The 25,000-nt window shown below is 43.4% G+C and overlaps 3 protein-coding genes across 6 annotated transcripts in view; 2 read left to right on the forward strand and 1 right to left on the reverse strand.

Annotated features, from left to right (window-relative positions):
- Window positions 1-19,816, forward strand: part of grip1 (glutamate receptor interacting protein 1) — a 20,367-nt gene extending 551 nt beyond the window's left edge. The window contains exons 2-26 of one of the 4 annotated variants that reach the window (XM_069139360.1): window positions 2,122-2,202; window positions 3,188-3,323; window positions 4,337-4,482; window positions 4,565-4,648; window positions 4,728-4,803; window positions 4,905-5,050; window positions 5,824-5,971; window positions 6,108-6,277; window positions 6,598-6,735; window positions 6,834-6,983; window positions 7,089-7,275; window positions 7,838-7,983; window positions 8,691-8,771; window positions 8,919-8,988; window positions 9,878-10,023; window positions 10,769-10,913; window positions 11,461-11,600; window positions 11,773-11,976; window positions 12,074-12,227; window positions 13,169-13,280; window positions 13,699-13,731; window positions 14,650-14,760; window positions 14,884-15,000; window positions 15,084-15,230; window positions 15,325-19,816. In XM_069139360.1, the coding sequence (XP_068995461.1) occupies window positions 2,122-2,202; window positions 3,188-3,323; window positions 4,337-4,482; window positions 4,565-4,648; window positions 4,728-4,803; window positions 4,905-5,050; window positions 5,824-5,971; window positions 6,108-6,277; window positions 6,598-6,735; window positions 6,834-6,983; window positions 7,089-7,275; window positions 7,838-7,983; window positions 8,691-8,771; window positions 8,919-8,988; window positions 9,878-10,023; window positions 10,769-10,913; window positions 11,461-11,600; window positions 11,773-11,976; window positions 12,074-12,227; window positions 13,169-13,280; window positions 13,699-13,731; window positions 14,650-14,760; window positions 14,884-15,000; window positions 15,084-15,230; window positions 15,325-15,624 (3,368 nt within the window). In that variant the 3' untranslated portion in view covers window positions 15,625-19,816. The other 3 variants (XM_069139362.1, XM_069139361.1, XM_069139363.1) reach the window with 3 other exon arrangements.
- An 829-nt stretch (window positions 19,817-20,645) lies between these two features.
- Window positions 20,646-22,486, forward strand: lsm8 (LSM8 homolog, U6 small nuclear RNA associated). Its single transcript, XM_069139422.1, has 4 exons — window positions 20,646-20,823; window positions 21,461-21,501; window positions 21,625-21,752; window positions 22,054-22,486. The coding sequence occupies exons 1-4, from the start codon at window positions 20,793-20,795 to the stop codon at window positions 22,142-22,144; spliced, it is 291 nt and encodes a 96-aa protein (XP_068995523.1). The 5' UTR covers window positions 20,646-20,792; the 3' UTR covers window positions 22,145-22,486.
- A 103-nt stretch (window positions 22,487-22,589) lies between these two features.
- Window positions 22,590-25,000, reverse strand: part of tymp (thymidine phosphorylase) — a 6,368-nt gene continuing 3,957 nt past the window's right edge. Inside the window, exons 8-10 of the mRNA XM_069139421.1 lie at window positions 23,421-23,648; window positions 23,047-23,187; window positions 22,590-22,960 (exon numbers count right to left, since the gene is read on the reverse strand). Coding sequence (XP_068995522.1) covers window positions 22,809-22,960; window positions 23,047-23,187; window positions 23,421-23,648 — 521 coding nt within the window. The 3' untranslated portion in view covers window positions 22,590-22,808. The remainder of the gene's footprint in view (window positions 22,961-23,046; window positions 23,188-23,420; window positions 23,649-25,000) is intronic.

Below are 25,000 nucleotides of genomic sequence, written 5' to 3' on the forward strand. Positions count from 1 at the left end.
TTGTATTTACATATTTAGAAAATTACAACAATTAGAAAAGATGTAAGTTGCAAACATGAAACAGATGCACTTCAACCAGATGTTTTACAAGGAAAATAACTTTTGCAAAAAAGGAAAAACAAAACAGATTAACTAGAAATAATGAGGGATGGAAAATAGTGGATTTATTTTACTGGAACAGTAAAAACAAAGTGTGCAGGTTAAATTCTTTAACTACAAGATGCAGCTTTGCTTTTTTCTTTCAACAACAGCAGCAACTCTAAAAAAGAAAATAATAAACTGTTAAATTTAAACAATGAAACAGCCAAAGATCGAATGTTGTTTCTGCTTTTCTGGCCTGTTGGTGGTGTTTATTATAAGTTATGTCATTTTTACGAGTACATGTTTATTGCTGCTGTTACTCTTTCCCGCCTGTAGGTGGCGTTAATAATTATTGGCATTTTTACGTTTACTTTTTGTACTTTTTCGACAGACAGTTTTGCGAGCTTGTTCGAACAATTATGGCTCAATAACAGAAGCTAAATTTAAACAACACTCGATGTAGTTTATATAACGTACCACACTGAGTAGTTTGAAGTATTATACAGCGTGTGAGTGTGTATTTATACAGATTGTACTGCAGAGATGCTGCTGTCCTACATCAAGAGGAGGCTTTTATCTTCACTTCGTTATGGTCTGTGTGTGCGCGCGCTGGTCTTCCTCACGTTGTGGGGACCCAAATGTGTTTATACACGCGTATTGTGGGGACTCCACGCAGTAAATATTAAAATATTAGTATAAAGATGTACTTTTAAGGTTAAGGATGAGGTTATGTTTAGGTTTAGTCTCCTGGAAGTGAATGTTTAGTCAACGCGAGGTCCTCCGAAGGGATAGAAAACTCAGACGGACTGTGTGATTGTGTCTTCTGAGCTCCGCCAGCCGGAACGAAAACGAAAGAGATCCAAAGAAGATTTGAATAAATTAGAGGGAAATAAAAAAAACATGACAAAACTGATTCAGGACGAAGTGTAAAGTGAAGAAAGACAAAACCAACATTTCTGGATGGGTGTGGTTAAGATTTTATGAATACTGATACTACTGACGTGTATCGAAGTGATCAAATCAGGAGGATTCAGGTCCGATAAGTGAATTTGAATCTGGATTTAAATCTTGATTAAATGCATTTGAAGCCAAAACACTTTTTCTTTTATTCTGAAAGTTTCCGTCTAATGCACTAAAAACCGATGAATCATCGAATTCAAAACAACTTATCAATCAAACCGCTTCATCCACATCGACCCACATGACATTATCATTTAGCTCCGCCTCTGCCGTCTCTCTCTCACCAAATACCATACATTTGATGATGACATCATCACCCCGGGGGGTGATTGGTCCAGAATCGGGATGGACCAACTGTGTTCTCCCGCGTGGTGATTGGTCGCCGGTGCTGATGAGGTCACCTCTCTGTCAGGCTGTGGTTTCTTTATTCACGAGGACGGGCTGATGGTCCGGACCTCTCAGCTGCTGGTTCACATGAACTCTGACATGTATTTTTGTGGTGGAAGTTCTGAACCGTCTGACGATGGTGAGTACAGATGCATGATGGGAGTCAGACTGGTTAGATGACGTCGTCTCCGAGGTTTTCTGTCTGTTTGTAATCTCTCTTTGGACTGTTGTCGGTTTCATTTTTCGAGCTTCATTTAAATATTTCAATGAACTCGTCTTGAACGAGGAGCTGACACCAAAACCTTTAAAATCAGTTCAAGTAGCTCCAGAACCAGAAGATCCAAGTTCATCCATCCAATCGGCGTTTGAACCCAATTGGAAGAACTCGTCAGAACCAGTTGGTAGAAGGTGAGCCTGGTGTCGGACCTGTTCGAGGAAGTATTGCAGCTTCAGAACCAGTTAACGAAGGCATTTGGTAGAAAATCCAAACTGGTACCTGCAGACCTTCAGCGCTAGTTGGGTCTGTTTTTTGGGACTTTAGATCCATTTTCTAGAAACTAGTACCATCACTGAACTGGTTGAGCTTCAGAACCCGTTCAAGAACCTGTTGGAGCCTCTAAACCAGAACCGTGTTTGTGACTGTGATAGTAATGTGTGTGTGTGTGTGTGTGTGTGTGTGTGTGTGTGTTGCAGATGAGGGGCCGTACACCAAACACTCTGCCGGGTCGCGACCTCCAGACGGAGCGCTGGCCATCCGGAGGCAGAGTATCCCAGGTAACGCACCTTCATCCTCACATCATCAATCTGCTTCCTGTGGGTGTTTTTGTGGCTCCGGCAGCAGAGATCATAAACACCACGACAGGAGAGAACAGATGGAAGTAGAACAGCTGTTGTTTTTCCGTCCTGTGACCCGACAGGAAGTCGGTTTTATCTCCTCCCCACCTGGAGCCGGTGGCTTCGTTGGCTTTGTGTGTCTGAAAACTGCAATCGAACAATTGGACCAACTAGTAAAGGTTTGGAACCAGTAAAAAAAACCAATGGTAGACGTTCAGAACCAGACACCAGTTAGATCAACTCTTCAAGCTTCTGAGCGCGCACCCCCCCCCCCCCCCCCCCCTCCCCCCCAACCCACCATAGCTGCAGGAAACCGCTTCGTCTGGAACGTTTTATCAGATCCGAAGATTTAGAGCTTCGCTTCGTTTCTTCTTTTCTTTTTTTTTCTTTTTTTTTTAGCCTGTAAGTCAGGCTGCTTAGAAAAAGTTGAAAAGGGACACTGCTGCCTTTTAGTAAAAGAGGAGATGATGACGTCGCTGCCGGAGATCGGCCGGTTCTTAATCCTGTCGACATTAAAGAGAGTCGAGCCCGGCCCGGTTAATATTAAAGGACGACAATTTCATGAAACCCGGCTCTCTTGTTTTAGCGCCGGAGTTCTGGTCACATCAGATTGGAACGGGTCCGCACTGAAATATGAAATACCCCCCCAGCCCCGCTCCATCCACCTCCTCCTCTGCTGAATATTTCAGGCCTTTAATAAAATATAGATGGATGACAGAACAGAAGATGACTTCACTTCTCTCTTTGTCTGTATTATTATTTTATTTTTCCGAAGCTCAGAGAAAACGATTAAAATTTTGTGGGTTTGCAGAGACGGAGACGAAAAATCAAACGGAGCCAGAAGAAAAATCAGTGAAGATGATTTCATGGAAGGAAACGAGCCTTCGACTGATCTCACGTCCTGTTGTTTTGTCTTTTTTTGCAGATGAGTTTCGGGGCTGCTCGGTGGTGGAGCTGATGAAGAAGGAGGGCACGACGCTCGGGCTGACGGTTTCGGGCGGCATCGATAAAGATGGGAAGCCTCGGGTTTCAAACCTGCGACAGGGAGGCATTGCTGCCAGGTAACAGCTTTAAATCTGCTCTTTTTGTTTGTGTTTTTTCTCTTCTGTTTTTCCAGAAGCTCAAAAACACAACGAGACTCTTCTGAATGTCACGTTTGTTCATAATCGCACTATTTACTGCTTTTTCTGTTTTGAACTCAACCTACTATGTTTGTAATCATCTTATTGTCACTAAAAGTCTTTAAAAAGACCCAAAACAACGATGAATTTATTTTACTAACTTGTTATTTTATGTCCAATAGACCTCCATTGTTGTCAAAAAGCAATAAAAAAGAACTTGGTAGTTTGATGGTTTATTGTCCACCTGTTTGGTCCAAACTGAGATATCTCAACAACTATTAAACCCATTTTGAATAGACTTTGGTCCAGACATTAAATCACACATCAGTTTTTGTGGAATCACATTATGAAGTTAACTTTAGTTGGGCTTTTCTCAGCCTGCTCTCATCCCTGGTTCAGAGCCGATAAGAGGAGCTCTGAAAACCTGTCTGTGATCTGCTGCTGCGATTTATTATCTCTGAGCTCAACTGAAGAAGTGAAATATCTCCGGAGCCGAGATATCAGGAAGGTTTTAAATGGAGGCACAGATACGCCGATGCCTTCGAGATGCCGCTGATAACCGTCCAACCTCGTCATAGAACTCAGAGTGCAGTTTGACGTTCTGCGTAATTAAACAACATCAGGGGCCTCCGGGAAACTTCTGTAATCCAGTGGAGACAATGTGGAGCCGGGATGATGGTTTCAAATGAGAAACAGACCGTTTCAGTGGAAGAATCCAATTCAAATTTCTAATTGTTGTTGTTTAAAATAAAGTTTGGAGGATAATCTGCTCCCCAGCTAAATCTGGGAGTGTTTTCAGACTATTGATCCGGTCTCCGTCCATGTCCTCGTCAAATGAACACATTTTGGTTTTTTTTAGCGTTTAGAAAAAGTTTGAAATGAAACATGGAGATTGTGAAAAGCGTTACGAAGGTTAAAAAGTGGATTTAAAAGAAACAAATGTTGATGTTCAGGAGCGACCAGCTGAACGTGGGCGACTACATCCGCGCCGTCAACGGCATCAACCTGGCCAAGTTCAGACACGACGAGATCATCAGTCTGCTGAAGAACGTCGGCGAGCGCGTCGTTTTGGAGGTCGAGTACGAGCTGCCGCCCGTCTGTAAGTACCGACGGTGGTTAAATAAGAAGCGTGTGTTCGGCGGGTCGGCGTGTGGTGTTGACGCGTCTCTGCTGTGTTGCAGCGGTGCAGGGGACAGGGGTCATGTTCAAGAACGTGGAAGTGACGCTTCACAAGGACGGAAACAGCTTCGGCTTCGTCATCAGAGGTGAGGAAGACTCCGTCTGTTCGGAAATAAGTGAAAATTAAAAAAAATCTAAACTTGACGCGAGCGTGTGTTTTTGCAGGCGGAGCCCACGAAGACAGGAACAAGTCCCGCCCCATCGTCATAACAACCATCAGGCCGGGTGGGCCGGCCGACCGGTACGTGTCCTCTCTGCCCCTTTGAGATGTTTGTCCCTCAAGAGCCTTCGTAGAAACTCTTCTCTCTCTCTCTCTCTCTCTCTCTCTCTCTCTCTCTGCAGGGAAGGAACGGTAAAGCCGGGCGACCGGTTGCTAAGCATCGACGGGATCCGTCTCCACGGCAGCACGCTGTCGGAGGCCATGAGCATCCTGAAGCAGTGCGGGCAGGAAGCCACGCTGCTGATTGAATACGACGTCTCGGTGATGGGTCAGTTGACACTCTGCCCATCGGGATTATTTAGAGATTAAATTTAGTGCCGAGTCATCGTCCCCCCTGGCTTTAAACGATGAGTCAGATTTAATCAGCTGGTTTTTTTGGTCATTTATTGTCATCTTGTATGCAAAAACTACAAAATCTGTGTCGGTTGCAGCTTCTTTTTGTCTTTGCATTATATAAATGAAATATATGGATGTTTAAATTATTGTTTTGGGCTGTTCTGGCGATATGAAGACGTCACCGTGGCATTGGAGGACCAAAAATGTAGAAAAAATTCTGCATACCAAAGTTCTGCAGTCCAAATAATTAACTCATTATTCACGATAAAAACGATTGTAAATTACAGCTCTGTTATCAACAGGTCGCTGGTATTAAAGTTCATCCTCCATTTGCTTAGTTTAAATTTCAACAGTCAGTTTTACTCTTCATTTCAACAAAATCTCAAAATATAAGAATATCAACACAAACTCATTTTATTTATTGAACTTAGACAACCAAATAAAAGGCATAAAAAAACACAATAACATCAATAAACACAACATTAGCAAGGAGCAGATGTTCAAAAATGTGAACAAAAATAAACAGGCCGATTAGAAAGTCATTCTTTGAAATATTGTTATTGTTGACAAAATAATTGGGTTAAAAAACACAGAGCTGCAATAAAACAGGATCCAGGATTGAACCCTGAGGAACTCCACTTCAACTCTTTATTGCAAAATATAAAAAGAACTAGAAAAAAACATCTTTTTTTTTCCCTTCCTCAGACTCGGTTGCCACGGCATCTGGACCACTACTGGTCGAGGTTGCCAAGGCGACAGGCTCCAGTCTGGGCGTGGCTCTCTCCACCTCCATGTTCTGCAGCAAGCAGGTCATCATCATTGACAAGGTCAAGCCAGCCAGTATAGCAGACAGGTACCTCTGACCTCCCAGAAACTTACTGTGGAATCGTGTTTTGATATTTTACTGTTTAACTGACATTTTATCTTTTATTCTAAGACATCCTGACCTTTGGTGTGTGTTCGTGTTCGTGTTGTGTGTTTGTGTGTAGGTGCGGCGCTCTTCACGCAGGAGATCACATCCTGTCCGTTGACGGGAAGTCGATGGAGTTTTGTTCTCTGGCCGAAGCGACTCAGCTTCTCTCCGCCTCGTGTCAGACCGTCCGCATGGAGATCCTGCCACAGCACCAGGCCCGACCGGCCCTGAACGCACCGCAGCACGGTATAAACACACACATATCTAACCCAACGGGCCCTGAATGCATCGCATCGCAGCACGATACAAACACACACATATCTAACACAACGGGCCCTGAACGCATCGGGATTATTTACATAATGAATCTTTTATAAAGCTGCGATACCACACGTATGTACACACAGTAGATACCTCAAATCCAGCGACGAGGTATCGACGTGTATACAGTATCTACGCTGTGATACAAGCTCCTCCTGACCTATAACCTCTGACCTTTCCTCTTGTCTTGACCTGAGTACCCTCCTCTGTGTGTTTGTGTGTGTTGTTGTGCTGTGTGCGTGCAGTCAAGGTGCAGCGTAGTCCCCGCCCCCTCCCCTGGGAAACCGGAAGCTCCGCCCCCATCCTTCCCCCTTACCACTACAACACGTACCACCCCGACCAATCAGGCGCCAGATCGCACAACCGCCATACAAACAACCCTCGTACGTCCACCTCTCTCTCTCTCTCTCTTCGATGTTTTACTTCGAAAGGAACATCTCTTCATCCTCATCATCTTCATCATCCTCTCTTCACCCTGCAGCTCTCAGCCACTCGTTCTCTCCAGGCTCCATGTCGGCCTACAGCCTCTCGTCCCTCAACATGAGCACCCTGCCCAGGAACATGTATCCCACGAGTCCGCGGGGCACGCTGATGAGGAGGAAGGCCAAGAAGAAGGACTTCAAGAGTTCCCGTGAGTCTGACTCCGCCCCCCCCCTTCCCCCAAAACCCCCAAATTTTATCAAACGTGTCGGACGCCCGTTAACAGTCCGCCTCCAACTGTCCGTCTCTCCGTCAGTGTCTCTCGCGTCCAGCACCGTCGGCCTCGCTGGGCAGGTGGTGCACACGGAAACCACCGAGGTGGCGTTGGTAGGCGACGGAGTCATGGGGTTCGGGCTGCAGCTGCAGGGTGGCGTTTTCGCCACAGAAACGCTGTCGTCACCGCCGCTCATCGCCTACATCGACCCCGACAGCCCCGCGGAGAGGTAAACACACAACGTCGGTTTGTTTTGAAGTGACACACGATAACACAATAATAATAATTTATGTAGAAAGTAACTTTATAAACAAACGTCCTTTACAATAATAAAGCAAATAAAATACGGAATTCAAATGTCTTAAAACTTGAACACTTTTCTTTTTTTCTTTTATGTGCGCCATCTTGTTATTATTGTTATTATTTCTGTTTCCTGTATGTGTGTTGTTGTTGTTGTTGTGTATAAATCATTGTGATGCAAATTTTAAAAGGTGCCATACACATTGGAAACTAATGTTATTGATTATTATTATGTATTTTTTATTTTCATTTTTTCTGTGTAATCTCGGTGTCATCAGTTCACAGAGAATCTTAAACGAATCGGTTGAATCCCAGACGAGCCCCCAAAATTATGCGAACGGCAGCATTAGGAGGGAGGGAGTCAGATGCAAAAAGAAAAGTTATATTTATCTACAAAAGAGACAATTAATCGTAGAAAAGTAAAACTGAACTTGCATCTCTGACTTCCTTTTATATTCTTTTCATCCTGATATCCATCTGTCTCTCTTCAGGTGCGGCATCCTGCAGATCGGCGACAGGATTCTGTCCATAAACGGCGTCCCGACCGAAGACTCGACTCTGGAGGAAACCAACCAGCTGCTCAGAGACTCGTCCATCACTGCTCAGCTCACGCTGGAGATCGAGTTCGACGTGGCCGGTAAACATCAACAGTTTGTTTCAGTCTTGAATTTAATACAAATTCAGTCACGGCTGTGATTCAGAGGTTCAGTTTGATTTATTTCTGTCGTAGTTTAAACGTTGAACCGCTGAAAATGGAGACACGGCGACGGTCTGGAGTCTGACTCGTCCTGTTTTGGCTGCTGTGTTGAATTTAAATCTGCTCCTCTGTAATTTGGCCGACTCTTCGTGAACGTAACAGACGCCGGCTCGTTATAAATAATCTCCCACAGCCGAGTTTTAACAGAACGACACAACAAGCTGTCGGCGGTGACTCAGAGTGTTTTCTGACTGAGGGCTGATGACTGCAGATATCGCTGATGCTGATCACACTCTTCACTATGTGACCGAAAGCATGCGGACACCAGCTTCCGCTAAAAGCATCAAAATTGGTTTAAAAAGGTTAAAAACATCTTCAGAAAAAACTGCAAGATTTAATGTTTTTTTGTTGTTAAACTTTCCGATTCTTCAAAATGTTGTGCGTAGCTACGTTGTTACAGCGGCAACCCACACAGATTGTTCAGAGACGTATGGACGCACCGAATCCGATCCGCAAAAAGTTTATTCTGAAGATCTGATCTGAGAAATAAATTTGATTCTCCCGCAGTCCCCGAACGAAGCCTGAGTTTCCCTTTAAAAAGCTGTAAATCTGCTGCTGAACCGTTTCCATCTTTTTCCGCCTCTCAGAGTCGGTGATCCCGAGTTCAGGAACGTTCCACGTGAAGCTCCCGAAGAAACCCGGAGTGGAGCTGGGCATCACCATCAGCTGTAAGCACGGTTTGATTTCATGTTCTTTTCAGCATTTAATCTTTATCTCTAGTCTCGTAGTGATGTAAGAAAAACGTTGAATTATTCACGTTTGTTTTCTGTTTCTCGCTGTACGGACTCATCTGATGTCTGTTTGTGTGTCCGCAGCTCCGTCCAACAGGAAACCCGGCGATCCTTTGATCATCTCCGACATCAAGAAGGGCAGCGTCGCACACAGGTGACCTGGTCTCACCGTAAAACCTGAATCAAACCCAACCTTAAATTTGATCTCAAGTTAACCTTTAAACGAATATGATGATGATATTTAATGATTCAAACCCCACATCGATTGGTTTTTATTTCCTCAAAATGAATAAAAGTCCCCATATCATCCAAACATGAGTATGACACGTCCGCTCTAATGTACAGTATGTGATGCTAAAAAAAAATTAACGGTGTCAACTGTGTTGAAACTCAGTCAGCTGCCTGCAGTCGGTTGGTTAATTAGGCTAACTGTGTGTGTGTGTGTGTGTGCTGAGGTTTGTAGGTCATGTGTTTTGGAGTGTGAAGCGGAAAATGTTGAGTTTTAAACAGCCTCGGTTGGCTGACCCGGCAGGTAGCATCTGCTCACTGTACGTTATTTCTAAAACACACCGAGTTCACCCAAGGAAAAAGTCATTAACAGGCCTTTATTCATTATTCTGAGAAAATATAATGTAAATACAATAAGAGGACAAAAAAAAAAAACCGGCATTGAAATCGGAGTAAAACACCATTCAGAAGCGGAGAATCGTCCGACTTTTACGTTTCTTCGGTATCGACCTAATTCTGTGAAATCAGTCAGTACGTCCGCTGGTACATCGCAAATAAGAACTACTAAACGCTAATTCGGCGTACTTCATTTTTCTAAAACGTAAACAAAAGAGGCTCAAGTTGTCGCTTGTTGTGTAGCTAACTGTATCCATGACAACATTACAGTTTACTTCCTGTTTCTTTTCAAAATGTCCTAATTTAACTGATATTTATGATAAATTTAATCATACACACAGTTATACATAAATATATTGTGCTGTATATTGACGTTAACATGTGTTTTTTTTTTGTTTTGTTTTGTTTTTTTATATCAGGACGGGAACGTTGGAGCTCGGAGACAAGCTGCTGGCCATCGATAACATCCGGGTCGAGAACTGCTCCATGGAGGAGGCCGTTCAGATCCTCCAGCAGTGTGAGGAGCTCGTCAAGCTGAAGATCCGCAAAGACGAAGACAACTCGGGTATCTTCTTTATTTATTTTTTTAATAGCGAGTCTTCAAAGCAAGAAGCTGGTTGAGAAAGTAGAACATCCATAGACATCCTTAAAACATCCTCAAGGACTCAAAACCATTAAAAGCTTCCTGTACTTACTTTCTAATCCTTCAGGTTTCTCAAAGACACTCGGGTCCTTTCTATTGGTCTCTAAAGGAGTCTGTTTGAGGACCTTTAGAAAGCTAGAAACTATCCCAATACCCCTGAAACCTTAACCTCTAGAACCTCTTCAAGGACCTCATTAAGAGCACTTAGTGCTTAGTCCTCAGTCCTCGACCTTTAAAGCTCCCTTAATAACCTTCAGGACCCTTTCATCGATCTCTAGAACCCATTAGTGTCCTCTGAATTTCTTCAAGGAGTCCTGAGGACACCCAGAAACCAAACAAAGGACCCCTTGAAACCTTACGAGCCCCAAGAACCTCCTCAAGGAGTTGAATGAAAACCATGAAACCGTTTAGACCTTTTCAGTGGCTCCTAAAACCTCGTCAGGGTGGTCGAACCTGGTCCAAAGTCCTCAAAGATACCACAAAACAAATCAGCAACCTCTAGAACTTTCTTGATACCTTTTAGGACCTTTTCATCGACCCCCAGGACACCATCGAGGTCATCTAAACCTCCTCAAGGACTCTCATGGGCACTTTTTTAGTCTGTTGGTGAATAATATTGTTCACGGCGTGCGCTCAGCGTTGAACAAATCTTTATTGAACCTTTCAGACGAACAGGAAGTGTCCGGCAGCATCATCTACACGGTGGAGCTGCAGAGGTACGGAGGCCCGCTGGGAATCACCATCTCGGGCACCGAGGAGCCCTTCGACCCCATCATCATCTCCTCGCTGACCAAAGGCGGGCTGGCCGAGAGGTACGACCTCATTTTAAGATGTTTAAAATAGTAAAAATCAACATTAGCCATCAAAAATGTTTTTTAATGATAAGAAGAAAAAAAAAGGGAAAATATTAGTATAATAAAAAATCTGCAAGCTTTCTCTCTTTTGTATTAAATATCCGTGAGGGATTAAAATCTGTGACGATGTGTTTCGATCAGATAAAGTGGAAAATGTCGCCCTCTGCTGTTAATAATACAAAAATATTATAATTTCATTCCATTTTTACGTTTCTCTTCATGATTCCTTCAGTTTTGGTTTATTTATTGTAATTTTTACCCTTTTATTGAATTAGACATTTCTCATTTCATACATTTTATCAGATTTATTTACATTTTCAATAAAAAAAAAAAAAATCATTTATTTTTATTTAAATTACATATTTCTATATTGGAACACAAACACAGGTCTTATATTGTGTTTTAAACTACGTTTCATTGTTTTTTTATGTAGTTTTATCAGGTGTGATCGGTTAACCTGAGCCCTGACTGTGTGTTTCTGTGTTGTTGTTGTTGTTTACTGCAGGACGGGAGCGATCCACGTGGGCGACCGTATTCTGGCGATCAACAGCAACAGCCTGAAGGGGAAACCGCTGAGTGAAGCCATTAGTCTGCTGCAGCAGGCCGGCGAGACGGTGACTCTGAAGATCAAGAAGCAGGGAGAGCGTACGCACACACACTTTATACACACACATTATACACACTTATACACACTAATACACACTTATATTCACACTTAAACACATAATACACAATAATAAACAACTATAAACATATATACACACTTGTAAACACAGGTTTGCTTACAGTTTGATAAACGTGCGTCGTCTGTCCGCAGTGTCGAGCCCGAAGTCCTGCGTGATTGGTTCAGGCCTGGGGCCGGGGGTGGGGCTTAACCCGGACATCCAGGACGGGGAGGAGGAGCCTGTCATCATGGTCGCGCCCCTGACGAGCCAGAGAGTGTTCAGCACGCTGCCGTCCGTGGACAGCGCCGTGGAGTCCTGGGATGGATCCAACATGGACAGCAGCTTCACCACCCCGGGTAGGACGCCGACCTCTGACCTCTGACCTTCAAAGCCTTCATCCAGATCCGTCGCTAAACCCTAAATCTTTCTTTCTCTCTGCGTGTGTTGGCGTAGCTCCACCATTTCAGTCGTCTCCGTACAGTTTTCACGAGTGGCGCAACGCCAAGACGACCAACAGCCAATCATCTTCCTCCGCTCGCCAGAGAGCCAATCCACTGTCAGATCTGGGCCTGAGTGACGACGACTGGGACCGCCCACCACTCGGAGGGTGAGAGAGGAGAGAATGACACTACAAATTAAGAGATAAACGATCAATAATAAAGTTTGTTTAAGTACAAAATCAAATAGTTATTTAAACACGTTATATTTTATATAAATATGACGAGAAAACTTTTAAAAATCTGGTAAAATATTCATCTGATAGAATAAAAGTTGCAGGTAATGGAAATGAATATTTGACCTGTCAGAATAAAACAAAACATTTTTTAAAGTTGTTTTTTTTTATTACAAAATTTGCTGAAATTCCTGCAAACGTGTTTCCACTTTGTCGTTACGGGTTATTTAGTGTAGATTGAAAAAAAAAAAAAAAACATGTTTAATTAATTTCAAATTAATTCTAAAACAAAAAAGTTTTGAAGGATTTGAAACAATTTCTGAAAAAAATTTAATAAATCTGAGAAAATGAATTCACTAGTTTTTATTCTATTATTACTGAAATGTAACTTCACACTTAAAACAATTTTTTTTTTAAATCCCCCCCTAACTTAATGTTTGGTAGCTCTTAATGGGACTTCTACGCTCTAAGCGTTAGCCTTCCTCATTCAGATCAATGGGAGTCGTTAGCGCCGAGCTAACAGCCGTCTGTCTCTGTCTGCAGCGGCTGTAATCTGCCCAGTGGTCTAATCTCTGACAGCAGGTACCGCACTGACCTTTGCCCTTTAAACCCCCCCCCCTACCCTCCACAGTCCTCTGTCACCTGTCCGACCTCCAGCAGATACCCTCACCTGGTGACTTTTGACCCCCCCCTCCGACACATACACCCGGTGGATGTGTATGTCGTTGCTGCACATGTTTCGTCCTGTCGGCAAAAAATAAAAATTACTCACCAGCATGTCCACAGTTTCCTCTGTGTGTGTGTGTGTGTGTGTGTGTGTGTGTGTGTGTGTTTCTGTGTGTGTGTGGCTGACCTTTGACCTTTCCCCCCTCCAGGTTCACCGTGGGTCATGACGGGACCGAACCGGACCAGGAGGAGAACTTCTGGTCTCAGGCGCTGGAGGACTTGGAGACCTGCGGTCAGAGCGGCATCCTCCGAGAGCTGGAGGTGAGAAACATGTTACGATGCCAGAAGGAGCGGCGGTCGTTGGGTGGTGTTATAATACTTTTAAGTTTTTGGTTTCCACCGAGATCTCTTACTTTAAAGACAATAAACATGTTTTTATACTTTTTATTCAGTTCTCAGATTTCTGTCTGCTGCAGCGCCCCCTGGTGTGCCGAGGCCGGCGTCTACAGCTTTTTTACCAAAAGAAAGATAATGATTTTCAAGATCAATAAAATAAAAAATCTGCCTAATTTATAATTAAAAAAAAGTCACTTTAAGCAGCATTTACACATAAAACTGTAACTTCACCTCAACTACGTCAGTAGAAATCTTTTTTGTTGGTTTTATGTGCTGAAAGAAACTTTGTTGGTTGTCTTGGAAACACGTCAGTAAAAAAGAGTCGTGACTCCTTCTCTTCCAGGAGTCGGGGAAGGAGACGCAGCTCCTCGCTCTGGTACCCTCCTACCTCCACCCCAACACCCCCCTCCACTAACTCCTCCCCCCTCCTCTCTAACCGAGACTCCCGGCGTTGTCAGACATGTTGAATGTGACTCTAACTGCACTCTAACCGCAGCCCACCGCACAACCATGGTGACGTCATTGTGACATCATAGTGACATCGCCCAGCTTGCGACCAATCACGTAGGGCAGAGTCATGTTGCAACCAGGGGGGCATGGCAGTTTGAGCAAGGCATGCTGGGAGAGCTTGCGCTGACGAGGGCTGATGGGTAGTTTTTGTTTTTTCTCGCCGGTCATGTGAGCAGATCTGTCAAGTCATGCATGCGTCCTTGATTCTGATTGGCTGAAAGTGGGCGTCTGTCGGCTGAGATGTTGAACACCCGTCATCAAACAGGAAGTAGAATCCAAAGTAGAACCTTTGACCAGATGCGACAACATGTCCTGTCAGTGGAGATAACAGTAGCTCCAGTTTGTTAAAACTATAGTAGATCTCATCAGTAGATCCCAACAGTAGATCTCAACAGTAGATCTCAACAGTAGATCTCTTCAGTAGATCTCATCAGTAGATCCCAACAGTAGATCCCAACAGTAGATCTCAACAGTAGATCTCTTCAGTAGATCTCATCAGTAGATCCCAACAGTAGATCTCTTCAGTAGATCCCAACAGTAGATCTCATCAGTAGATCTCTTCAGTAGATCTCGTTCTCAGAAACAACATCCAATCCTAGAAATAGAAACATCGATCGATCCCGCCAGTAGAAGCGCTGTAAATCCCACCTGTAGAAAAACAAGTCTCGCCCTGTCCCGGATGAGGTCAAAGGTCGAGGCCTTTTATCTCCATGTTTCTTCTTTATCACCTGGCTCTGATTGGATGTTTTTTTCTAACTACTGCTCTCTGATTGGCTGTCTCCAGGCGACCATCATGTCGGGCTCGACCCTCAGTCTGAACCATGACCCCACCCCTCTGCGCAGCACACTGGGACGCCAGGCGAGCTTCCAGGAACGCAGCAGCTCCAGGCCGCAGGTAAACGGCGCTGACCCCTGACCTCTGACCTCTGACTCCCTTTTATTGTGTTTCATTAAAGCTAAATCTTAAACAGTATCTACACCGTTAGCGTGTTCATAGTTTTACCGTGAATCTTCCCAGGTGACCCCTCGCTCCAACACCTTGCCCTCCGACCCTCAGCGCCGAGCCTTCGCCATGAGGAAGATGAGGCAGGAAGTCAACGACATCCTGAACCAGAACCCGGTGGAGCTCCACAAGGTGACTTTTGACCCCCTTTCGGCTCGGCGCTCCACGGTGACGTACCCGGTGACTCTTTAACGGTGTTGGTGTGTGTTCTGCAGCTCACTCTGGAGAAGGTGTCGGACCTGGAGGACTTCGGTTTCAGCGTTTCCGACGGTTTGTTGGACCGCGGCGTCTACGTCAACAACATCCGACTGGGAGGCCCGGCGGAGCGCGGCGGCCTCGAAGCCTACGACCGAATACTCCAGGTACTAAAAATCCTTCCTCTCTTTCTGCGTTAATACTTTAAGCTTCGGATGTTTTCTCTCCGGATTGATCAGTAAAACGTTTCCCGTCTTCCAGATCAACCACGTGAGGACCCGGGACTTCGACTGCTGCCTCGTCGTTCCTCTGATCGCGGAGTCTCCGAACCACTTGGAGCTCGTCATCAGCCGAAACCCCGCCTCCTCCTGCTCCCTGCTGGCCAATCACACCGACGGCACCGCCAACAGCAGCCACTCCCCTCAGCCAATTGGCGGTGAGCTGGGTCCGTCGGAGCTCTCCATTGGCCCGGGAGATGACGGCGGGCCGATCAAGTGGAGCCAACCGGGTGACGGTTTGGTGTCGTTTGGTGTTGGGCAGGTTACTAATAGTTCCTTATAGCAGATAGAAAAACTGGATCAAACTGGATCCAACCGGTTCAGACCAGACTGGACTGCGGAGGAAGTGAAGAGCAACAGGACGAGAACGTTGAATCAAACTGGATCCAACCGGTTAAACCGGTTCACAGTGGACCTCCCACGGTGCGACGCGCACCCTCGGGATGAACTTTGACCACTAAAGTTTGACCCTTGAACTGCTGAAGCAGCACTGAAAGCACACTGGTTGGACCGGAGGAACTCAACCGAAACGGTTCTGCATACTGGTACCATGGTGTCACTGGAAAACTGAGATGTAACTACTGATCCTTCTGGATCTGCAGCCGGCGCTACCGGTCCAAGATGAATGGTTCCTGGTCCTACTGGCCCGGAGCCACGGCTACCGATCCTACTGAAGCCACAACCGATGGACCTACTGGTCCACAAGACTAGAATTACGTCTTCTGGTCCCACTGAAGTCTTACTAGTCTTGGACCGACGGTTACTGGTTCTTAGAACCCTGAAATTTGGGTGACTTGTTCTACTGGAGCTCGAGCAGCAGCTACCGGTCCAAGACACATGGGTTCAGATTCTTAGTAGTCACCGAATTATGGCTCCTGGTTCTATTAAAAGTCAGAACCACAGCCGGTGGTCTTAACTGGTCCCAAGATACGGTTCTGGTTCGTGGTCACAGAACCGTGGGTACTGGTCCTACTGAAACCAGAGCCGCAGCCAATAGTCTTAGTTGTCCAAGACACATAGGAACTGGTGTTAGTGGTGGCAGAACCATGGCTACTGTTTCTACTGAAGCCAGAACCACAACTAGCGGTCTCACTGGTCCACGGCGTGGTTCTTGTTTGTGGTCAGGGAAACCATGGTTACCAAAGTAGAGCCGTGGCTCCTGGTCCTACTAGAACCAGAACTATAGCTTCTGGCTCTACTGACTGAGAACCACAGCAGCACAAAGACTGATGGGACTTGAGTCCAGAATCCAGAACCTGCTGATGAACAGAAAAGGTTGCCAAGGAGACCAGGGATGCTCCGATCAGAGTCTAGAGCTGAGTTTTACTAGAATCACGATGAGTCGCCGGTTCCTTCTTTTTCTTGGGTCCCATCAATTTAAGTCAAATTCTTAACAATCTGCAAACTGGAATCACGGGTCCAAAATATGAATATGTTAACGCTGCTTTTCCCTTTGAAAGTTACAATGAGCACCTCCTCAACCGATGAACCCGGCGAAGGTTCGGGGCGCCTGAAACTACCGAAAGGTGTAACTGTTCCAGACGGTCGTGTTTGACACGGAAAAACTTAATAGAAAATAACATTTCAGACACTTTAACAGTCTGAGAAGCACTTTATTGGCATATTGAAGCTTTGACGTTGTGTGGCCCGAAACCAGAAGTACGTTTATTGGCCCGAGAGTTTTTATGGTAGGTTGCAAGTCTTGAACTTGTATGGTGTGTAAATATAACGTTGGACATGGTTACGATCGAGATCAGATGTGATTGAGGTTTGGTAAAGATAAGAATCTAGAAAGGAGGCATCATTACAGATGCTTGAACTAAATTCCCAACATGACCAGTAATCCAGGATATAATCCAAAATATGATCTTCCAAAAGTCCACGACTGCATTTCGAGTCCTCACCGCTGCCTGAAGTCAAATAACGATTATAAAGAAAAGCCTTCTCTTGGTTTGACGATTGCATTTTAAAGCTTTGGCTCCATGTAATATTTACACTACGAGGTCTATTTAGTAGCTGGAGCTACAAAAACAATTTGTTTTCTCAACTGCGGTTTCCAAAACCCCCAAAAAACAACAACCTCGAGCTGTTTCAAGTTTCATAACGACTGGAAGGTTGTGTGAAATGATCAAAAGCCTCAGAACTCCTAATAAATAGATTTTAAAAAAATGCCAATTTTAGACTCTTGTTCAAATTGGTTCCAAACCTCCAGAAGGACACCGAGTAGTTTAATAATCGAATAATAATTTAATAATTATCAGCTGATCGATCGGAGCATCCCTGACGATGGTTTACCGCTAAGATTTTAGTTCTGTGCCATGAACAAGCTGCAGACCGGAAGAGTCATAATAATAATAATCGTGCTGACAATAATGATAATGATGATGATGATGATGATGACACTGAGCAGTTCAATGAGAATCTTTTTCTACTGTTTACACCTGTTGGACTGGCCACACTGTGTATGTGTGTGTGTGTGTGTGTGTGTGTGTGTGTGTGTGTGCGTGTGTGTGCGTTAAAAACACAAGGCCAGTTAAGCCCCTCCCACCTCAATTCCCTCGTCTTGGCTTTGCCCCCAACCTCCCCCTCCCCCTCTTCTCTTCCCTCGACCAATAGGCAGCCAGGACGGCCGTTCTGAAAGATTCAGCTGATTGGCTGGAACCAATCAGAAAAAAACCCAAAACATTTCCCCTGCCTGTCTGTGATTGGTTCTCCTCGACACACAAAACCAACCAATCAGCTCCCAGGAAGAAGCCAAGCATGCCCCCGCCCCTACTGCCCCTCCCCACCCCCCCCTCCTCTGAGCCCCAGTAACAGTGATCTATTATGCTAATCGATCGGTGTTTTTTTGATTGACTGTTGTCAGTTCTCTGTTTGTTGGTTTGTTGGTTTGTTTGTTCGTTTCCATGGCGACTGAACCTGAAAAGATGTAAAATAGATAAAAAAAAAAAAAGAAAAAGGTTCAGTCCTCCGTCGCTGTTCACATTGAAATCATCAAACCCCGAAAACGTTCACCTCATAACCACGAAAACAAACGATGTTACACGAGAAAAAAATCCTGTTAAAACGGGAAACCTGTGACAGTAAAAACTGTGTGTGTGTGTGTGAGAGAGTGTGTGTGTGAGAGAGTGTGTGTGAGTGTGTGTGAGAGAGTGTGTGTGTGTGTGTGTGTGTGTGTGAGAGAGTGTGTGTGTGTGTGTGTGAGTGTGTGTGTGTTAGAGAGTGTGTGTGTGTTAGAGAGTGTGTGTGTGTGTGTGTGAGTGTGTGTGTGTGTGTGTGTGTGAGAGTGTGTGTGTGTGTGTGTGAGTGTGTGTGTGTGTGTGAGAGTGTGTGTGAGTGTGTGTGTGTGTGTGTGAGTGAGTGTGTGTGTGAGTGTGTGTGTGTGAGTGTGTGTGTGTGTGTGTGTGTTTATTTTGGAGTGATGTCAACATCTTCCTGCTCTCACCTCAGTCTTGAACTCACTATTTGAACTGGCCAATCAGAAGCCTCCCTCAGCACCAACAACCAGTGGAAACCCTCTCTGAGCCGTGATTGGCTGTCCTACCTTAACGTTGGATTTTAGAGCACATTGCTAGCATGTGGTTAGCATGCAGGCCATCAGACATTGAGCACAGGGCTAGCATAACCACGACACGTGGTCACATGACAAGGCTAGGAGCCTCGTTTACCACGTGTTTGGTTAGCACAGGGCTAACACGAGGCTAACACAAGGCTAACACAAGGCTAACACAGGGCTAACAGCTGATAGTCAGCTGGCACGTGGCTACTTACGGAGCTACAGCGGTTCATCAGCTGACACGTCTGATCAGCTGACACATCTGAGGACAGCTTCACGAGCGCTTTTGTTTTCATGTTCCACCAATGGGAGCCAAGCCACAGAGCTGAGGGGGCGTGGCTTCAGGAAGGGTTTGATGAGTGAGATCTAAAGCCACACACACACTTTGTGTATTAACTGTGTGTGTGTGTGTGTGTGTCTCTGTGTGTGTGTGTGTGTGTGTGTGTGTGTGTGTGTGTGTGTGTGTGTGTGTGTGTGTAACATTGCAGGGATTTGCACTCTAGTGATTCACCTCAGCAAGATGTCCGCCCACACACACACACACACACACACACAGAGACACACACACACATATACACACATATACACACACACACACACACAGAGACACACACACACACACACACACACACACACACACACACACACACACACACACACACACACACATGCATTGCACTGCCATTTTAAATAGTGGATCAGATTAGTTCCATGTAGCTTCACCAACCAACCAAACTGTATTTTTCTTTAAAGGAACAGGGATGTTGTAAAGTATTTTTGTACAAATTTAATACTTTGGTAGCATGACGTTCCTGTTGTTTGTCCCGTCGGGCTCCACTGCTCCTCCTCCACCCCCTCCACCCCCCCTTTGTATGGACGACTACTGAGCAACAATAAAGATGAAGACGACCTGCTGGGACGACTCGACTCATCTGTGTTCATCAAACAACGTTTACACGTTTCTGTTTTTAAACACGCATAAAAATAAATACTTACAGGAAATATTAGTGAAGTCAAAATTATTCATACAAAAGATTTTTATATACAATAGAAACCGAGCGAAGTGCTGAAAAACAGAAAAAAAGAAATTATGTTAAAGAAATTAAGAACGATATCAGGCACATACATAATGATCAGTAATTAATATTGATAATAAAAATGGTTTTAGATTTAAAATTGAGCCCAATCAGGACAAACATTGGACAAAAAGCAAAAGTTAATATGGATTATTTTAGAAAAAACCAAATTATGTTGTTTTTTTTGGTGCTTAAACACAAAAGTTAATCAAAGTTGTTTTTTTCCTTTTAAACATCCCATTTATCTTTTATATATATATATATATATATATATACATATATAAATTAAGGGGATTGATATTTTCCCTTGTTTAACTTATTTAATCAAACCAAAAGATAAATTTAATAAATTATTTTAGGGGCCTTTTGTGTATATTAAGGCTTGTAATCGATTACGATTTATTTTATTGTTTAAATCGCGCTCGTTGACGGGATTTCCGGCCGCCATTTTTGTTTGGGTTGTAATATACATCTTGACAAATACTTTAAAATCTTTTTTTATTGTGCGTCAGGCCTTTTTATTTTATATAGAAAAGTATTTGGAGCTTCTAGAAATACCTTAAAAATCTGCAGTAAATGCTCGAAACGGAGCGGCGAAAAAAAACGGTTTATTCATCGTCAAGTTTTAACATCCGGTAATCCGAACCGGATGTGACGTCCCCTGCTCGGTGACTCGGTGTTAGATTAGCCCGGTCTGTCCTGCTGTGTGTTGTTAGCTGCTGCTCGTTCTCTGCACGTTTTTCCCACCAGATATTCGGTGGAAATATTTCACCGACTTCTCCGTTGGATAAATAAAGAGACGGAACCCCGGGACGAAGCATGTCCACCGCCCTGGAGAGCTACATCAACCGTATCCTTCTGCTGCAGCTGGCTGCCGGTAGACGGCTAACATGCTAACAGCCCGTCTGGATGAATGATAAATGCTAGTTAGCATAGCATCCGAGCTAGGAGGGATGTGTTCGTGTTTTTGTGAACTCGTTGTTTCTTTTGACGGTTTTTAGTTTCATAAAACTGAAGTTGCACTTTTATTTGATCTCAGGAGGTAAATAGTTGTGACTCAGCTGTTTGTTTTATTCTCGTGTCGTTCAGATTAAACTGAACAGAAAATATGAAGCAACGTTTTAAAAATATTTAAAATTCACCAAACTTTTATTCTTTTTGTGAAAACACACTAAAATGTTTTTCTCCATTAAATCCTGTTTTCTCCTTCTGGACCACATTTAAAAGGTTCAACGTTAAAAACCCTCTTTTGACCAAAGTTCACAGATAAAAACTAAATAATAAATATAAATGTTTTCTTACAGGAAAGTTTTGTTTCTTTAAAATGCATATTTCTTATTTTATATTTTGACTCTATTTGAGTTTAATTTTATGCATTTTATCTGTTTCTCATGCATCTCATTTCTTGTATGAAACGTGATCTACAAATAACGATTATTATTGTTATTATTATTGTTGTTATTATTCTTTAACTCGTGGTGCTTCAGGTACGGTGGCCATCGTCACCTCCGACGGTCGGATGATCGTCGTGAGTTTAACTTCTTCCTCAATTCCCTGAATCCTCCACAAAGTGTTGTAATGAAACAGAATCACCGCGGACTCTTGTTTGTTTGTTTGTTTGTTTGTTTGTTTGTTTGTTTGTTTTGTTCAGGGCACTCTGAAGGGCTTCGATCAGACCATCAACTTGATCCTGGACGAGAGTCATGAGCGCGTGTTCAGCTCCAGTCAGGGGGTGGAGCAGGTGGTGCTCGGCCTCTACATCGTCAGGGGCGACAATGTGTGAGTTTGACCTTTCACCTTTGACCCGCGACGATCAGCTGATTAATCGATCGCGTTAATCGGCAGCAAAATAAAATCTTCAACTCATCTGACAATCGATAAATTTGTTTTGGAATTCATTAACGCGAAAAAGTGTGAAAATATTTTAAAATTGTTTTTACTTGATTGTGGACTGAAGGTTTGTGTTGTTTGTTTTTGTTGACATTTATGTTTGTTTCCACTTTCTGTGTTGTTTGTTTTTGTTTACATTTTCCTTGTGTTGTTTGTTTGTGTTTGTTTACGTTTGTTGTTTGTGTCTCAGCGCGGTGATCGGGGAGATCGACGAGGAGACGGACTCCACCCTGGATTTAGGAAACATCCGAGCCGAGCCACTCAACTCCGTCGCCCACTGACCTCTGACCCTTGCAGCCCCCCCCTCCTCCCCCTGCTGCATAGCCGTCTCCTTGGCAACAGAGGGCAGCATGGCTCAGCTGTGTGCATGGTGTTTCAGGAGTTTTCTAAGAAGCAGGTTTTCTGAGTTTAAACCGACGGATGTGAAATAAAATTAAAATTTTTAAACTCAGTTAATCTTCTTCTGTTAACAAACTATTGCAGCGATGTTTTTGTTTGTATTTTTTTATAAATAGAGAAGTGAGATGTTCGAGTTGTTAGATAAACTTTTTTATGCTTCAAGTCTTTTTGTCAACCTCAGATTGTTTAATAAAGTTCAGTTTTGTCTTTTTTGGACAAAAAAACGTGTTTGTTTATTTTCTCAAATTAAATGTGACTGAACGCTGTGATGATTTAAATTTACATGAAGGAAACGTGTGAAATTAATTTGATCTTATTCGGTTCATCAACTTTTATAATTATACTTTATTAAAAAATCTGCTTCAACCAACATGAACTCGTCACTAAAGGGAAAACAAGAACGGTGCGTTCAGGACCACAATCTCAGAAAACAGTTCCTACTCAAATCTTTTTATTGATTTCAGGACGTTAGTCTCATTTTTAAATCACCATTAAACATACGAGAGGATTAAATCTGATCTTTTATCAAATAAAAGTATTGTAACGTTACGAAGGCAGCAGCACCTCTTTCACCAGAGTGTGTTTCTGTCGTGGTTCTTTGCCGTCGCCTGCTCCCACAGTCAGAGCGCTCTGCAGTCGACTTATCTGGTCTGATGTCGGCACCGGATCCTCGTAGTGGATCCGCACCCAGGAGGCACCTGAACGTTACACAAGTTCGTCAGCTCATCTGAAATATTTTGTCATCTTTCATCTTTCACTTTTATTATTATTAACAGCTCTTCACCTTTCCGGACCCTCTGACCCATTGACACCAGTAGCTCCGCCCCTACGCTGTGATTGACGGGCTGTCCGGCCTTGGATCGTCCCGCCCCCAATTTATGAAGAACCTGAGCGAGAACCAAACCATCAACGTCCACGACGACACCTTCAGGAAGACGAAATGAGTTTAGTTCGTTTTAACATAAACGCAAAATGTTTTAAAGTAAAGAACTTCGGCGACTAAACGTATACGCAAGATATTTAATTACACTCGTAAATTAAAACATTTTTTTAAATCTCTGAATGTGTCAGTGGATCAGAATTATTATTTATAAATAAGTTAACGTCGTGATTAATAATGATTATCAGCGTTTAAGTTTAAAAACAAAAAAGTTTTACCTTCTGCCGGAGCCTCGAGTTCGATCTGATACTCAGATTTCCTCAGGACCCTGAAGTAGTCTGTGTGGGCGGAGCATAATAACTGCGCCGCGTCACTGGCCACGCCCTGCGCCTCCATCATGGCCTGGAACTTGGACAGAGCAGCTCCGCCTATCACAGCGTCGGAAATCTGCTTGCTGCCTTCTGATTGGTTGGACACGGAGCCATTCATCACCAGCAACATGCCTCCTAAAGAAACAGAAACAACTCTCAATGTTTACATCCGGTTTTGTCCTTTTTTTCTTTCTTTTTTTTTTAAAAACATTTTTGAATTTTACATTTAAAGAAAATAAAGTTTCGGAACTACTAGGTTATAATGTCACAATGTCCCTGTATGTCTCCTGGAAACTCTTTATTCCCAGTGTCCCTGAACATCTCACTCGAAAGGTTCCAACATGGCGGCTATTTGTAAAAAGGTAAACAACCGCTCGCGCTGCAAACGTTAGCATCACAAATTAGCCGCGTCACGTTTGTCGTTGATGAAACAAACTCGGTCTTCACCGTCAGCTGGTTTCACCGGAGCACACCGACATGAACCGGGAAGCACCGCCGGTGTTCGGTCGACGGTTCGACGATTTGAGCGGGAATTAATATCACTTTTATGCTAACGTTAGCTTTAGGTTAGCCGCAGTCGCCTGAATGTGACGTATTCATGTTTAAAGTTTATAGTTAAGAATTCTGAAAACTGCATTTGATTGACAGACTGTATTTTTTTTGTTAAACTTGTTTCACATGTAAACGAAGCAGAAACAAGATTTACAGTAAATTATTACTAATTATTAAACAGCCTCAGATTTTAATTGTCTTTGTTAATTAACTGAATCTCTTTTGTTTTGTTTTGTGACTGTTGGTGTAACCGAACAACATTATTATTATTATTATTATTATTATTATTATTATTATAGGCTGAATGTCCATACTTTATTTTACTGATTTCATTATTTTTGTTATTTTAAACATATTTTTTTCCTTTGATCTTTTCCATTTTATATCTGAAGTTTAAAATCTTAAAAACAAATCTAAAAGTAAACTTAGGAGTTGGAGACTTGTTCAAAGTGATGACATCACCACATGAATAAAAAGAGAGAAAAAAGACATTTCAACACTAAATATTCACCAGTTTAGTGGCTTTAATGTCAACGTTGAATATTCAGTGATGATTAAATGTCACCATTAAGAACTCAGTTGCTTCTAAAGTTTGTGTTTTTGGGCTTTTTCTCAACCTGAAGCTGAACTGTTCTCACTTCCTGTCGTTGGCGGCGGTTTGTGGTCGACTGTCGGCTCCTGGTTGGTTTTACTTTGAGTCGTGTTTGTGTGTTGAAGTGGAAACCTGCAAAAAGAGGTTTTGTTGTTTCTGTGGTCGTCGTTGATTTATTTGGACGATTTTCCGTCTGTTTGTTTGTTTGATTGTTGACGAGTTTGTCTTTTTTTTTAATTGGCGGCCGGAACTTTTCTTCGAAGTTTGTGGTTTTGAAGTTTTGAAGTTATTCGGCTTGAAAACCTGGAACAAGTTTGGGTGCAAATGTTTTCTCTTATTCTTT

This window comes from Embiotoca jacksoni, unplaced genomic scaffold (genome assembly GCF_022577435.1).
Source record: "Embiotoca jacksoni isolate LCO1_2020_lvr unplaced genomic scaffold, fEmbJac1.0.p SCAF_82, whole genome shotgun sequence".
Classification (NCBI taxonomy): domain Eukaryota; kingdom Metazoa; phylum Chordata; class Actinopteri; family Embiotocidae; genus Embiotoca; species Embiotoca jacksoni.